Source organism: Balaenoptera musculus, chromosome 9 (genome assembly GCF_009873245.2).
Source record: "Balaenoptera musculus isolate JJ_BM4_2016_0621 chromosome 9, mBalMus1.pri.v3, whole genome shotgun sequence".
NCBI lineage: Eukaryota > Metazoa > Chordata > Mammalia > Artiodactyla > Balaenopteridae > Balaenoptera > Balaenoptera musculus.
In genome coordinates this window covers 104,645,694-104,658,790 of record NC_045793.1, presented here as the reverse complement: position 1 = coordinate 104,658,790, position 13,097 = coordinate 104,645,694, and the positions used below count along the sequence as shown (strand labels likewise).

Genomic DNA, 13,097 nt, shown 5'->3' with positions numbered 1-13,097 from the left:
TTCACAGCAGCCAGTGGTGGAGGCCAAAGTGTCCACTGACAAGTGCTGTGAGTACACTTTCAGCCTTGAAAAGGAAGGAAATTCCGACACCTGCTACCACATGGATGAACCTTGAGGACATTCTGCTAGGTTACATAAGCCGGTTACAGAAAGAGAAATACTGTATGAGTCCACCTATATGAGGTCCCTAGAGGAGTCAAATCCACGGAGACAGAAAGTAGGATGGTGGGTGCCAAGAGCTGGGGGAAGGGGATGGGGAGTGAGTGTTTAATGGATACAGAGTTTCGGTTCCGGCAGGAAAAAAGTCGTGGAGCTGGAGGTGGTGACGCCTGCACAACAACGTGAATGGACTTAATGGCATGGAGCTGTACCAATGGTAAATGCTATATCATGTAAAGTTTACAACGATAAAAGCAAAGACTGGGTCAACAGACATGAGCAAAGGGAAAGGGCAACTCAAAGTAAAGGGCATGTCCCCTTCCTCCCCCCGCCTCAGGCTGGGTTGGAGCAGATGGAGTCTGTCCACGGGCCCCGGCAGAGCCCCCAGACGGGAGAAGCAGGTCCCCTGTGACTTGGCATCCTGTCTCAGCCTGTTCGGGCAGCTATGACGAAACACCACAGACCGGGTGGCTTCCAAGCAACAGTCATGTATTGCTCACAGCTCTGGAGGACGGAAGGCCAAAGCCGGGGTGCTGGCGTGGTCCGGGGGGGCCCTATCCCGGGCCGCAGACTTCTCACTGTACCTCCACACGGTGTAAGGGCCAAGGGAGTGCTCAGGGTGTCCTTTATAAGGGCGCTAATCCTAATCCCAATGATGAGGGCCCCACCCCAGAGGCCCACCTCCTGATATCACCACCTTGGAGGTTAGGAACTCAACATGTTAATCTGGGAGGGACACAGACATTCAGACCACAGCAAGACTTCCACAGACTTCCATCTCCTCTCTCAGCCACCATCACTTTGCATCATCTAATACTGTCACTCTAGTTCGACAAAATCAGACATCCAACACATCCCAAGTCTGCAAAGGCAGGATGGCACAGCTGGCAAGGCCAGTTGGAGTGGATCAGGCTGAATGGTGTAGTAACAACTGATCTTTCTGTTGTCCTATAGTCTGGCAAAAGCAAGATGAAGCAGTCAGTTTTTACAAAAGAAGGGTCTATCATTTCTGGGAACACTTCTGATCCTATGATTTTAGATGTCATATGAGTCTTGAGCTCATCTTATCCAATACCCTCCACCAATCACGGGGAAGCAGGGCTCATCTACAGAACTGCAGCTGTGCATCGTGTCCTGTGCCACGAAGTTATGACACAATTTATCACCAGGTAGCATCCCTGCCCCCCAGGAGCCCGTAAGTCAGAGGGTCAGAGACAAGTAAATGGAAACCCACATGAGGGTTTCCAACAGGGGAATCACCACCGCCACAAGAGGCGAAGGTCAGGGCTCTCATCCGAGACCGGAGGAGGGGTCTCGAAGGCCTTCAATGGAGCCCCCAGCTGCAGCTGGGTGAGGGCGCAGGAACCACCTAGGAAAGGAGAAGAAAAGCCCACGGGCCACGGGGAGAGAGAAAGTCTGAGAAAGCAGGGCACAGACTGGTTCGGGAAGGATAAGGGGGCAGGGAAGAAAGAAGAGACTGAACTGCATGCCCTCTAGGGCGCCACCGGCCACACCTGGCTGTTGACATGTAAATGAATGAAAATTGAAGAAAGTGCAAAATTCAGCTGCACATTCCAAGTGCTCAGGGGCTCCTGGACTGGACACAGATACAGAGCACCCTTATCCTCACAGAGTTTCGTGGGGCCGCACTGGGCTAGGAAACAGGCAGGAGCCCCCCCAGGACAGGCCAGCAGGCTCAGCTCAGAAGGTCAGTTTAATCCCGCACAACTGACACCGGGACCCAAGTCTTCTTCTTCCTGAGTCCGTTTTCCTTCCACCAAGCCTGCCTGTCTGCCTTTGATAGGAGAAAGTGAAACAGGATTAATGACCAAGCACAAGGCATTCTAGATTAGGGGGACACAGGTCTGGCCCAGTTGGGTGAGAGCACGTCCACGTGTGTCCACGTGTGTCCAGGGAGAAAGACAGCCTGCTGCCCTCGCCTGGGGGGAGTGGAGAGTGTCCCCGAGACAACGGTTCCTCATCTGAGATCTTGGACAACACAGCGAGAAGGAAGGGGGAGAGCAACGAACCGGGCCTCCTGGTCTATCTGGCTCATCTTTGGGAATTTGTGTCCGTTTTTTCCAAAAAGGATAAGGACTTCAATGATCTTTCTAAAGCAATCAGTGTCTCTTAAAAAGGTAACATTTGGTTTGGCAGAGGTGGGGATTGGCTCTACAACAGGGTTTGTGAGAAAGTGTTTGTGGTCTGGGAACCCGTCTCATCAAATGTACCTCAATAAAATACATCTTAGCCGTCGCTTGAAAAGCTTTTCCTTTAATTTTTAAATAGAAATGTTTTTGGCTGTGGAATTTATTCTAATTGAACTTGACCTGTAGAAGACACGGTCCTGGCAAGCAACAGCTCAGCACCTAATCAGGGGACAAATGGAAGCCTGTGAAAACCCTCAAGGCTGCAGTGTGCCCCCAGCCGGGGAAGTGAGCGTCCTCGTTTCTGAAGCGGGGGACCATCCCTGAGACGGACGGGAGGAAACGCAGATGCTGCCGAAGACCCACCAGAGTACGTAGCCAAATCTACTTTAGAATAAACACCGTTAGGCCTTGAAAACAATGACCATCATTAGCTGTGTATAAAAAGCAAATGAAACCATATAAAGTATTGATATAAGTCAGAAAAGAAGCTGAATACTACGACTGGAAGAGACAGGTAGAAAATAAAGAACTATGGGAACATGAAGGAAAAGTGATAAAAGACACTGCCATCAACTCAGGGGCTGAAAGCCAGTAAGTGGTCCTGGACAGCGAACCCTGCAGTGACAAGGTGCAAGTGAGGAAGCAAAGGTGTAAACTGGTGGGGGGCAGGGGAGAGATTCAAAATTCGCTTAAAAGAAAATCATAAAAGAGTAAAAAGGCATATTATCCCTATGTCAGTAACATACATCAATATTAAATGGCTTAAATCAAGAAAAAAATACAAAGATGAAGATATATAAAAGCCTTCAGTGGATCATGAGATTTCAAATCTATATTCTGTTATAGTATAAAGCAACTGAAAAAATGTACAACTAAAATTACCCAAAACATACAATCCACAGACCCCACAATTATATGCAGATGGGGAGAGAATAAAGGGGTGCAGGAAACACGTACTAAATACACTACCTCTCCACTGAACGTTTTTATTTAGTTCAAGTCCAGATCACAACCAACTGTTCCTATGTTTTAAATTTGCACATCCCCAGTCTAAACATTACTTTGGTGTCAAATATCTCAGCTCACTTTTTAAAACTGATGACCAATTAAAAATGTAAATTTAATGATAAATTTAATAACAAAGCACAAAAGGCCTAGAAACCTAAACTGCTCATTGGTGTGCAGACAGCCTATAATCACTGTTTTCTTAATAATTATGGAAGCATTCTTGGGTGTTCAGAAATTACTTCACTTCCCAGGTCCCAAATTAAAGAGGCCCCTGGACCCAGACCTGCATGCACGTGGGGGTGTCACTTGCCTGCACCTACCCAATAATAATCCACTCTGCTGGCGCCAGAAAAGTCAGGCAGGGAGGGACAGAGGAGGGGCTGCAGGCTGCCGTGCCCAGAGTCAGGAGAACCCAGCACAGTACAAATGTCATTACACCAAATTTAATCGTATATTAGCTTCACCTTCATTATACAACCACTGAGAAATACTTACAGCGCTCTGAGATGATTTGCTATTGTAACAGGGAAATGTCCAACTCCTCTTACGTGTTAAGAAAATTTTAAGAAAAACTATAATTACAAAAGAATAAAATTCCTAGGCTTCCTTTCCACTTTATATCAAACAATAACTTTGACATTCTTAAATGAATTGCCAACATAACATCTAAAAAATACAGCTCAAATTAAATGGGAAAAGTTTAATGCAGCCAATAATTAGACACACTGTCATTTTTAAGAATGTAAATACATTTTCTAACACATTAGCCAAAAACCCAGAAACCTTAAAAAAAAAAAAAAAAGGCCTAGAAGCCTAAACCTGTTATTATGGGGCACACCTGTTAATATTTTATTATCTCTGTATGCTCGTGAGAGGTGAGGTAGGAAATGCTGAGTTGGCCACTCAAGTTTACTGTCGGCAGTAGCGGCCTCCTATACTGAACGCTACGTTGGGTGTTGAAAGGACTCAAGGAGCTCAAGTTACCCACTTGAATTAATATTTTAAAAATTATTTCTTGTTCTAATAACTTGATTAAATAAAGACGAATTTATGCAGAAAAAGGATTACCAGCTATGTCTCCAGGAAGCACACTTTTTGATGAGACTGACCAGCAAACTTCCACTGATTTTTACATAAGCACACTGCCTGAATGCAGTCAGTGGTCAAAGGCACCAGCTGTTTAGACATTTCATGTCACTGGAGACTATTTTATTCTACAGAAATACGTGTTTCCGCCATAGAAAAAAAAAATTAACCAGTATCCTACCAAACTCACCAATGTTCTGTCTCTTACTCATATAGGGTCCAGTGGGACAGGTAACCCTGTGTCCATCACCAACTACTGGGACAGATCTCACACATACTCAAGCTAAAAGTAAGCCAATAAACTTTGTCTTAAATGGACTTAAAGATATTTTAAAACCTCACCCAAAGGTAATTTACCTTTACTTGCATTCTAGAATATTCCATCAATTATTATACCTCAACTGAGCTCTGAAATTCCTAAAAAGTCACATCAAGTCTGACTGTTAGTTTTTGCATATGTCTTCTTTCCTAAAAGAATACTTTCCCCAGACAGTTTTAAGTTAGTCTTAAGTTATGATTTTAATGAAATTACCAGTAAAAACCTATAATTTCAATCCAACTAAAATGTATACTTGCGTTCTCAACAAAGATAACTAATAACTCTGCATTAATAATTTAGGCAGACATACGATGGGTGAGTTTACATTCACTAAGTCCTCTGGCCCTTCAGTAATCCTCAAGAAGGGCTGTCATACACCGTATTTTATAATGTGAAATCTCCTTAATTCATTGTCCCCCATCCAGCCCATTACAAGGAAAAGTGCCAGTTTCAGTGAAGGACAACAAATTCGTTACATCAGTTATCTGCTATCGTGCAGAGAAGTGATAACTTACCGAAAGTGGGATTGGATAACCAATCATGGCAGTATCAGAGAAAAAACAAATTCCCCGGAGTACGTGGCAAGTACTGCCTTATTCTCAGGCAATGTAGGAACCAGTCAGAGAGACGAGACTGTAATTTCGGTGAAGAACCAAGAGAAGCTGACTACCACCAATCATGTACCAAAGCCAAAATTTTCACATCTGTATCTTTCCTTTCTGGTAGGCAACCAATACACCTAAATCACATAAAACATTCAAAAAAACCCAAGACCATTTCTTTCCTCTCATTTTAAGCACGTTGATATTTGCTTGACTTCACTAAAATGTACTAAAACAAATGACAAATGATACAATAATTGGGAAAAATAGACTTAAAAGCACTATGTCTACATTTCTTGGACAAAGATGTTCAAACAAGCAGATCGGAGGTTCTGGATGTGAGTGTGGGGACAGAACCAAATGCATCAATAATAACAATCTCAGGGCTTCCCTGGTGGCGCAGTGGTTGAGAATCTGCCTGCCAATGCAGGGGACATGGGTTCGAGCCCTGGTCTGGGAAGATCCCACATGCCACGGAGCAACTGGGCCCGTGAGCCACAACTACTGAGCCTGCGCGTCTGGAGCTTGTGCTCTGCTGCAAGAGAGGCCACGACAGTGAGAGGCCCGCACACCGCGATGAAGAGTAGCCCCCGCTTGCTGCAACTAGAGAAAGCCCTCACACAGAAACGAAGACCCAACACAGCCAAAAATAAATAAATAAACAAATAAAATAATTTTAAAAAACAAAACGAAAAACAAATAATAACAATCTCAGTTTTGTTACCATATCCACACAAAAGTCCTTAGTCTCCCTGGGGAACTTGGACGTGAAGGCCAACCAGAGCTCTGCAAAGCACTGTGAACCAGACCCAGGGTGACTGCCCTCTTGCTTACACAGTACCAGCCTGGAAAGAGGGCCCCATTCTTAGGGCTCCTCGTTTCACTTCTACGATCAGATTCCTTTAAAGGATCTCACAGATAGTTTTTGGATACCGTTTCGCTGGCCTCTTAAACGTTCTCTCCTTCAAATATATTTATAAGGTAGTTTTGCCAAAAAACGATTCCGTCTCCTTAAACAGGCTCATTAAATAAGCTCCGAAGACGGCAGATTTAGAGGCAATTCTGTTTCACATTTCTCTAAGTCATTTTGCAATGACCACTACCATGAAAAAGGATTTCCCACGTGTATTTTCTTTGCGGGAGATTTGTTTATTCAAACGTAATTACATAACCACTAAGCGCCCTGCAAAAAAAAAAAGTTCTTTTTAACATTCCTCAGCCTCAGGATTATTTGATTTGCTAACCTGGCTCACTTTTTCCTGGCATTAAAGGGAGTGTTTTAAAAAAAAAGCCAGTTTTTGAAAACCTTTTGCGCACTTGGGCAGCACCGCGGCCTATGGGCACACGCGGGCAGGATGAGTCAGTGGGATACACTGCAAAGAAATGAGATTAGTTGTCCCCAAAGCTGCCTCGCTGGAGACCAGTTGCTAGAGGGGAACGTGGGCCCCTTCGGTAAGCAGGTGCAGGGCCCACCCCAGGCACTCATTCCATTTGCAGGACTCATCACACATTTGCTCCAGGCCCGTAAGACAGTTCGCAGGTCCTGGGTGCGCCCCGCGGAGACGCAAGGCAGCCGCAAGCAGAGCGCGCGACGTCGCAGCGCAGCGGCCGCCAGGCCCCGTGGGGTCGTGCAAGGTTCAAATTCCGCCTCAGGATCCGGTTAAAGATCAGCCTTGTTTTTCTCGTATTAGGGAAGTTACTCTTTCTGCGAGTAAAATATGAACGTGACATGCAATCCACACACGCGAGGTGTGGGCATGGAAAACAGACCCCGCGAAGGTTTGGGCAGGGGCACGACCACGCCAGCCGGGATGGGAGCCCCGACTATACTCCCTGACGCGGGCCCGGTCCGCCCCGCCTGTGCAGGGGAGCCCCGAAAAGCCAGCCGGGGCGGGGGAGCAGCGGTCAGGAGGACCTCCAGGGCAGTGCCCTCTACACAGCCCTCCCGAGACCGCCGCACCCAGGCGCCTCCGGCGGCCCGGAACCTGTTCCCCTTCCTTTTGGGGGGAAGGTAGAGCGGACGGTGGGGCGGGGTGCCGTGCCAGGTGCAGGGTGACCAGACTGGAACGCGGGCGGGCACCGGGCAAGTCAGCGATAGGGCTGGGGGCCGGGGCCGAGTCTCCACCGCCTTCCCACCCCCCCGCCCCCGGGGAGCCCTCGCGGGTGGCAGAGGAAGGCTCGGGGCTCGGTGGGGCTCTGCCCGCGGGGACCCCCCAGAGGGAGCGCGCCCACAAACGCACCCACGCGAAAAGCGCCCGGGCCTCGGCCTGACACTGTTACCCGGGCAACGACCCGGGAGCACAAAGTACACAACCCCCTTCCCTCGCGGGGCGCGGGCCCGCGGGCCGGAGAGGGGCGCCCCCGCCCCGAGTGCGCGCCGTGCGGGCGCGGGCGTCCGAGCAGAGCGGAGCCCGGAGCCGCTTACCCGGTCGGGGGCTTGGCCGCCGAGGCGCGCGGCGCGTCCATGGAGCTGGCGGGCGGGGGGCGCGGGCGGCGCTCGGGCCCCGCGAGTCAGGCGCTCGCAGCCGCCGCCGCCGCCCTCATTCACTTTTTCCGCGCTGACCCATCGTCCTCCCTCGCGGGCCGGCGGAGGACAGCGGCGGGGCCGGGACGACGGAAGGGGCTGGAACCGACCCGCGCGGGCGGGAGCGCGGGCCGCGCGGGGAGGGGCTGGCGCGGGGCGGGGGCGCCGGGAGTAAGGTGCGCCGCGCCCCCGGGAGCGCCGCCCCCGCCGCCGCCGCGCGCCTCCCGAGCGGCGGACCCGGCCCGCGGCGCGCGTCCGGGACACGGGCCCGGCGGCACCGGCGCCCGGGGGCGATTCCCGGCCCGCCGCCGCGCCGCCGCCCGCTTCCCCCGGACCTCCGGACCCCGGGAGCGCGCCGCGCCGCGGCGGGGAGGAGCTGCGGAGGGGGAAGCACCTGGCAGCGGCGGGGCCCGGCGAGGGCGAGGTGGGCGGACGGGCGGGAGGACTGAGGTTGGCGATCGAAGAGTGAGTGAGCGGTGCCAGGCTCGCTGCCCTGGAACCCAAAAGAACCTCCATCCGGGCAACGGAGCTCTGGTGCGGTGGGTCTCAAAGTGGGTGCCTGACCTACAGCATCTGGGAGCCGGCTAGAAATGCAGATTCGGGCCCCGCCCCGGCGTCCGGAGCCGGAAGCTGCGGGCGCTGGAGCCGGCCCGGAGGTGCTCCCGGAGCTCGGGTGGACGCGCGCTCGACTTTGCCTAGTTGTTCTCGAGGCGCCGCGGTCGCGCTGCCCCGCGGTGGGTCCGAGTGCTGGCCGCGGGCAGAAATGCCAGCAGAGGTAGCCCGCGGGGGGCCCAGAGCAAGCCAGCCAGAGGCCCCCGATATGGCGAGCTTCACCCCACACGCCTCCTAACCCACCCCAAAGCCACAAAAGGGATCTGGGCTAGTGCGAAAGTCTAACAGAAATGACTCTTTGCTGTGGTTCCAACGACTAGACTAAAAGGCGTGTAAGTGAGCCTGCAGGGATCGGTGTCGGAGGAGGTGCGCCTTCGGATCTTAAACTTGGATGAGGAATCCCGAGGCCAGCCTGAGCCGTCCTCCCTCTACCCTCCAGCTTTCCTATTAACGAAGCGGGGGCGTTGGGGGGGGGGGCCGGTCTAGACACAGAATGTTAAGTTCTTGCCCGGACCTGAAAGGCCTTAAGTGCTGAGGCCGGGGCGCCCACCCAGAAGCCTGTTCCTACCTCTGCGCTCGGCCTCGGAGCCCAGCGCCCTGCGGCTCAGCACCCCCGGCTCTGCCCACCTCCGGTCTCTGCCTGGGAAGCTCTGCCACGGGATTGCCCGCCTGCACCGTCCCACCCTGCGGTGCCTGCTCAGATACTATACCACCTCCCCAGGGAAGCCCTCCCGGAGCCCTCTGTGTGAAAGCACAGACTTAGTATTGCTCTGCTTGTCCTGAGTTACTTTTCTTCCAAACATTTATCCTTCTGTTTGTATATATATCAATAGTATATATATTTTAGTATATATTTGTTGTTTGCATGTATTTAAATGTTTGTTTATATTTATAAAGAACTGTTTATGTTTGCATTATAAACAAAATGTTGCTTATATATGAATGTATATATAAATTTTGTTTATATTTATATAAGTGTATAAACAATTATGGGTGCATACATTATAAATCAATGCAATATAAATATATAAGTACATCTCATATTCAGCATGTTTCTGGCCATCTGTCTCCTCCCCGAGAATTTGATCTCAGTGAGTGTTGGGCCTTTGTCTGTTTCATGCATCACTGGACCCCCAGCATCTAGGAGAGTGCCTGGCAGGTGGAGGGGGGGTTCCATAAAGTAACCAGTGCACTGAATGAATGAGTCTCCACGACTCCTTCCCCCTCTAGGTTTGGGGGTCTGGGGCTCCTCCCCAGGATCTCAGGAGTCCCTCCTTGCTCTGGACGCCACATGGGAAAGGGCAGCCTGGGAGGGGCCAGAGCCGGGAGGTGGACCAGGGATTGTGGCCTGGAGCCTGCTGAGGATACAGGAGGAAGTGCCGCTCATGGTTCACAGGGGATTGGAGGGCCTGGGACTGTGGCAGAAGGAGTGGGGGTGAGGAATAGTCCAGTGTCCCAGTGGAGAAGGGGGTCACAGCAGGTAGCTGTTTCTCAGCCAGACAGTCAACGTCCTAGAAGAATTAATAGGTGGAGGCAGTCTCCCACCTCCAGGCTGAGGTTCAAGTTGCTCTCATGGGATAGAGGCCCGGAAGGACCCAGAGGCCTGGACACCTCTGATTCCAGGAGGGCCACTAGGCATCTCAGACCCCGAAAACCAACAGGCACCTCTGTCCAGGAGTGGGGTGGAGGGCAAGGACTGGGAAGAAATGTCACAAGGAGGCGGGGGGGGGGGGGGCAGGATCAGACCTGCCACGGGAATGGTGGGCTGAGCTCCCAAGGCCCTCAGGGGAGAGTTCCAGTGGCAGGCCTGGCAGTCTCCTGGGTCAGCTGTGAAGGAGGGGCACAGAGCCTGGGAGGCAGGAAACTAGTTTCTCTGTTTGCAACCCAAACTTCCCTTACCGTGAGGATCCCTGCAGACCCACCTGTGTAGAGGTGTGGTCCAAAATTGTGCAGTTAGATGGATACTTTCTGGTATCTGCTATGTGCCAGCCATTGTGTGCAGGCTGGAAACAGCTGACCACCTCCCAGATGGAGCCACACCAGGGAAACAGAAGTACCAGGCAGGGGCTTAGCGTTTCCGGCCACAGGGTACCAGCAATAGGGAACCAGCAATAGATAGCTGAGAGCCTGAGGGGGGGGGCTCTGCCCCTTGTGGAGTCCTGAGCAGGGCGCTCTCCTGGGTTTGCTTACCGACCTTCTACAGCAAATGCACACCTGCATGCAGGGGCCTGAATTCTGGGGGACAGGGGTTCCCAGCTGCTCCTTACCGACACACTCTTTTAAGTTTCCCTGACTAACTAGCACCTTTGCAGATATTAACTATCATTAAATGTTCAGTTTTGGGTGTTGTAAATACCCAGAGACGTGCTGATACATCTTTTAAAATGGCTCAAACAAACAAACAAAAAAGCCCCAGTTTGCAGACTTTGTCAATTTTTATTGTGTGAATGCTCCCACCCTGGCCTGTCTCAAGCTACCATCACCCATCACGAGGTCACTGAAGGCAGGTCCCACACACACTGGCAGCTGCCTGTCTCACCTTCCTAAGTGTTGCAGGAAAGCTGAAGCTTTGCCCCTTTTCAGCACCCGCTCTGAGGCCTGGGCACCATGCTTGGTGTCCCTGTGCCAACTGTCACTGGCCCGTCCTGGCTACGGCTCTGGACGGCCGTCATGCAGCTCCTGGCCGAAGGAGTGGGCGCTGTCACTGCTGCTGAGAATCAGAGTGTGAGGCCACCTCAGGGGCTCCCTTCCCTTGCCCTGACCCCAACGCCCCGCTTTGCTGCTCCCTCTCTGCCCACATCTCCCCTTTCTGCTGGGCAGCAAAGGCCCTCAGCACCCCCACTCCGCCTGTGCACTCAGCCCCCGCCTCCAGGTGGGGTCCCTGCAATGCCCAGAGTCCCTCCAGCTACCTGGCACGCATCCGAGGAAAAGGAGGGGAGGAATGTACATGGCACACACCCACCCCCCGGGCAGATCAGCTGAGAGCAGGGCTTCCCAAACTTGAACACACACAAGACACTCTGGGGATCTTGTTAAAATGCAGCTCTTCGTCCAGTGGCTCCCGGGCTGTGGGACCCGAGAGTCTGCATTTCTAACAGGATCCCAGTGAGGCAGGGAAGCTAGGGTTTAGGCTCACACTAGCCTCAGGCCTGATTCTCCACTCGCTAACAGAGCTACTAAGAGTGAGTTCTTCTCCTTTCTAAGATTTAGTTTCCTCCTCTGAAGTATAAGAATCATCAGAGGCAAATCCAGGTTTTTCCGGGGCCTGATTATGCAATTTTAATTACCTAAAAAAAAAAAAAAGCATACCATCACAGGGAACTATATTCAATATCTTGTAATAACCTAACTAAACTTCAATATAAAATTAAATTATACAAACTTACAATTAAGTAAATTACATTAAAAATTAGGGTAATAAATACTAAAAAAAATAAAAAGCATACCATATGATCAATACCAATTTAGATACCAAAATGGATATTTATTTTGAATGTACTATGGACTGAATTGTGTGTGCCCCCCCACCCCCCATACCCCCCCACACCCCCCCACCCCCACCCCCACCCCCCCACCACACCAAATTCCTAAGTTGAAGCCTTAACCCCCAGTGGGACTGAATTTGGAAATAGAGCCTTTCAGAGGGTAATTTAGGTTCCATGAGGTCATAAGGGTGGGGTCCCAGCTCTACAGGACTAGGGTCCTTATAAGAAGACAAGGCACCAGAGCTCACTCTCTCCCCACAAGTTCTCAAGTTTGCTTTAGACTAGGATTTAATAACTTTTTTTAGGTTGGTAAGTTACTAAAACCAGACTGCATTTCATGTGAGATTATTAATTGATGATAGTAACTCAAAAAAAAATTAATGTAGAGTCCTTGATTTTTATTGAGATATTCACATGCCATAAGAGTCCCCTCTTCCAAGTGTCCACTCCAGTGGTCATCCAGTTGTCTGATTATACATAGAGGTGCCCAGCCATCACCACTATCTAAATTCAGAGTATGGCTATCACCTCCGAAATAAACCTTATGTCTGTAAGCATTTTCTCCCTATTCCTCCGTCTCCCCACCCCCTCAGGATCACTCACCTTTAGGTCTCCATGGATCCACCTGTTCAGGACATTTCATAGAAATGCACCCATACAATAATGTGGCTTTTTGTGTCTGGCTTCTTTGACTGACAATGTTTTCAAGGTTCACCCATGTTGTAGCATATGACAGGACTTATTTCCTTTTTATGGCCAAATAACATTCCCTTGCATGGATAGACCACATTTTGTTTATAGAGTCATCAGCTGATGAACATGTTAAGTGGTTTTCAATTTTTGCCTATTATGAATAATACTGCTATGAACATTCACATACAGTTGACCCTTGAACAACACATGATGCGGGGCTTAGGGGCACCAACCCTTCTCACGGTGGAAAGTCTGAGTATAATTTATAGTTGACCCTCCACAAGGTTGCTCTGTATATGAGTCTCTGCATATGTGGATTCAACAAACTGTGGATCATGTAGTACTGTAGTATTTACTATCGGAAAAAATCCCAAAGAGTTCAAATTCATGTTGTTCAAAGATCAGCTGTACAAGTTGTTGTGTGAACATGTTTTCATTCCTCTTTTGTATATTCCTAAG

At 50.4% G+C, this 13,097-nt stretch overlaps 1 protein-coding gene across 4 annotated transcripts in view; it reads right to left on the bottom strand.

The window, feature by feature from the left end:
• COBL (cordon-bleu WH2 repeat protein) overlaps positions 1 to 9,340 on the bottom strand; it is a 273,155-nt gene extending 263,815 nt beyond the window's left edge. For 2 of the 4 annotated variants that reach the window (XM_036863042.1, XM_036863044.1), the window contains exon 1: positions 7,750 to 8,030. In XM_036863042.1, coding sequence (XP_036718937.1) covers positions 7,750 to 7,790 — 41 coding nt within the window. In that variant the 5' untranslated portion in view covers positions 7,791 to 8,030. Of the gene's footprint in view, positions 1 to 7,749; positions 8,031 to 8,242 lie in introns of those variants that run through there. The other 2 variants (XM_036863045.1, XM_036863046.1) reach the window with 2 other exon arrangements.
• Positions 9,341 to 13,097: the final 3,757 nt, after the last annotated feature.